At 53.7% G+C, this 3,313-nt stretch overlaps 1 protein-coding gene across 1 annotated transcript in view; it reads right to left on the bottom strand.

Moving 5' to 3' along the window:
• LOC107109242 (alpha-2-macroglobulin-like protein 1) overlaps positions 1–3,313 on the bottom strand; it is a 130,462-nt gene that overhangs the window by 49,530 nt on the left and 77,619 nt on the right. The window contains 1 exon segment of the mRNA XM_015409819.1: positions 2,951–3,108. Within this exon segment, the coding sequence (XP_015265305.1) occupies positions 2,951–3,108 (158 nt within the window).

Consider the following 3,313-nt stretch of genomic DNA (forward strand, 5'->3'; position numbering starts at 1 on the left):
GAGAGACTTGTTAATAATCTCCCGCAGGGCACCTCGAAACCCCTCGCGACCCATCTTAATGAGCCAAGAGGGGCACGGGTCAAGGTCACATGTGGTTGGGCGCACTACCGCAAGCAATCTGTCAACTTCTTCCAGGCTGAGTGGGCAGAAACTCACTAAACCGGGCTCCAAAGACGTGCAAGTGGCCTCAAGTTCACTTACTGTATCAATTGTAGCGGGGAGGTCATGGCGGAGCGCCAAGACTTTATCTGCAAAATAGCTTGCAAATGCCTCGCAGCCAATGTCCAATTCCCTTACATTTTGCCTGCCCTGTGGCAGAGTTGTCAATGACCGAATCGTACTAAATAATTGTGCCGGGCGTGAGCTAGCAGATGCAATCCTGGCCGCAAAGAACTCCCTCTTTGCGGCCTTGACTGCCATCTCATAGGCCTTCATAAACGTCCTATAAGATGCTCTGGACGCCTCGTCGCGAGCGCAGCGCCACCGTCTCTCTAGTCGTCTCAGTTCTCGCTTCAGCTGGCGCAACTCCTGGGTATACCAGGGTGCCTGCCTCATACGAGTCCGGAGAGGATGCCTGGGAGCAATCTCGTCAATGGCCGCGGAGAGCCAGTCGTGCCAGTCCTCCACTAGCTCATCCAACGAGCTGCCAGGGGGCTTCGGTTCCTGCAACGCCATCTGAAGTCTCATAGGGTCCATTTGGCCTCGCGGGGTCGGGGTGGCACATTCAGACGAGCCTTCAGGGCCTGGTGGTCCGACCATGGTACCGCTATTGCAGTAATCCGGTCCACCATTACCCCAGCAGCGAAGATCAGATCGAGCGTATGTCCGGCCCGATGCGTGGGGGGCATGATGACCTGAGAGAGTCCCTTTGCCGCCATGGATGACACCAGGTCCGTAGCCCGGCTGGAGGTCGCGTCCTCGGCATGGACGTTGAAATCCCCCACAACCAACAGCCGAGGGTGCTCTAGCGCCCAGCCTGATACGGCCTCCAGCAGGGACGGCAGGCTATTGGCCGGTGCGCTAGGCGGTTGGTACAGCACCCAAATTGCCAGACTCTCCTCAGCCTCCAGCATCACTCTGACACACTCAATGCCCGCGATCTCCACGGCCGGGAGCGCCCTGAAGGAGAAAGCCTCCCGAATGAAGATAGCCACTCCTCCCTCCCTCCCCTTCGTCCGTGATTGGTGAAGGACCGAGAAACCAGGTGGAGCAAGCTGGGCCAGGGCTACGGTTTTCCCCTCCCTGACCCAGGTCTCGGTCACGCATGCCAGGTCAGCTTGTTGGTCCATCACAAAGTCCCGAAGGACAGCAGCTTTGTTGTTAATCGACCTGGCATTGCACAACACCAATGATGGAGAGGGGTACTCCATCGCTGCCCCACTGCCAGTCACCCTTGGGATGGGTTTAATGCCAGTAGCTCACAAAGTAGGATTTGTGCTCACAGGACTCCACAGCTTAGAGGGAACATTGACTATAAGTCTCCCTTGAGAGGATGTGGCAGACAAAAACTGCCGTACAGATTTCCCTTCCTTAAAATGCTCATCGCCACAGAATTCACCTCCCTCAAGAGTGAGGACTCCCATCGTTCCAGAGGGGAGCTGTCCTCACCTGCAGCAGAGCAGCCAGCCTTGAATCCAGGAACACATTAGAGAACAAGAAGATGTTCTGGGCATGAGTTTTCAAGAGTCGAAGCTCTCTTCATCAGAAAGCTCATACCCCGAAGGCTTGTGGGTCTCTAAGATGCGGCTGGACTTGGCTCTAGCAGGACTCAGGTAATGAGACAAGCCTTCCTAAAAGATGCTGAGACCGGCAGCCTCAGACAAGGTTTCCCTCTGACCTCCTTCACAGGACGCTCTGAGCCAGCCCACGCATCACCCACCCAGTGCTCCCTCTAAGCTGTGGAGTCTTGTGAGCAAAACTCCTACTCTGAGAGCTACTGGCATGAAAGTTGTGAACAAGCGATGTGGCTACGGCATAAATGAGGTTGCTCTGGAGCCCTCCTTCCCAAGCTAAGACAAAAAGGTTTAAGCCAGTGGCTAAAAAATTGTGAGCTAGCTCACACTAACTCAGCTTAGAGGGAACACTGCACACAACTTTGTATACTGGCTACTGGCTGCTACCGTCATAAGAATACAAACAACTACTGGCACTTTACTATGATTTTATTATTTGTTTTAATTGCAACTTATGCTTTTAATGTAACTATCTGCTTTTATGTAAGCCGCCCTGAGTCGGCTCCGGCTGGGAGGGTGGGGTAAAAATTTGAAAAATAAATAAATGTGTCCAGCTCCATGAATGGCCCAAGGACCCGGAATTTTGTCCTTCAGTCTCATCTGCATCTGTGCTGGCAAGAAGGCAAGTTTATATCTTTGTAAGGAGAAAGGGCCCGGAGAAGTTCATTAGAAAAAGAAAAAACTAGTAAGGGGAAGACAGTTGTTGTGTATCAAGATAGACTGCACATGTGCTTGGGTTCGCACGTGGTCAGGCGAACAAGCGCAGCTTAAGGGTCTTAAACAATAGTGGGCCAGGATCCGAGAACTAGCCTATCGGCCGCCTCGAATCCTGTGCCCAGCCCATGAGGGATAGCCACCATGTAAATAGCCTATCATGGGAAGTGGGGTGTGTGTTGGGTGGGGTGTGTTTCACAGATTTACGCAGGGTCCTGGCCCCTGCAAGTTGTCTTGTGTTTTATCAAGTTCCAATAAACTATGAGCTGATCAATTCTACTTGTCCGAACCCAGTATATTACAACAGTGGACCATTCCGTCGCAAAGGCAGTTAAGGCAAGACAGGGATTCAGGGTACAGAATTCTGTCCAGCCCCTACAGTTGTAGAAAGGTGCAAATCCCAATACTGCCCTGGCCAGGGGCATCATCCAGTGACAGCTAAGGCACGTGACGGCATCCTTATACTGGGGTTCTCTTCCCAGGACGATTCGGGGCTGACTCACTTGACTGGCACCAGATCCCAGATCCAGGTCTCGGGAAAGTACGTCCTGGGTTTGGGCTTCTTTTTCTCCTTCTTTGCTTTGGAGTCGAGAGCCTGGGACCTTCGGTCAGCCCCGGCGACAGGTTGGGACTTTGCGAAGGCTGAGGGGAGGAGCAAACGACACGTCAGCCCACAAGAAGAGAGGTTTGCCCCGATGTGGCCGAGTGTCAGGAGGACATCATTAGGGCCATGCCAAGCCAGTGCCCCCCTTCCTGTTGACCCAAGGGACAGGAGGTCAGGTGGGGGGTCTCACTGGCCTGGCAGCAGGCTAAGCGGGACGGTCGGGTGCCTCTGCGGGAATCAGAAAGTCCCGAGGAGAAGAGTC

Source organism: Gekko japonicus, unplaced genomic scaffold, assembly GCF_001447785.1.
Source record: "Gekko japonicus isolate JY-2015 unplaced genomic scaffold, Gekko_japonicus_V1.1 scaffold170, whole genome shotgun sequence".
NCBI lineage: Eukaryota > Metazoa > Chordata > Lepidosauria > Squamata > Gekkonidae > Gekko > Gekko japonicus.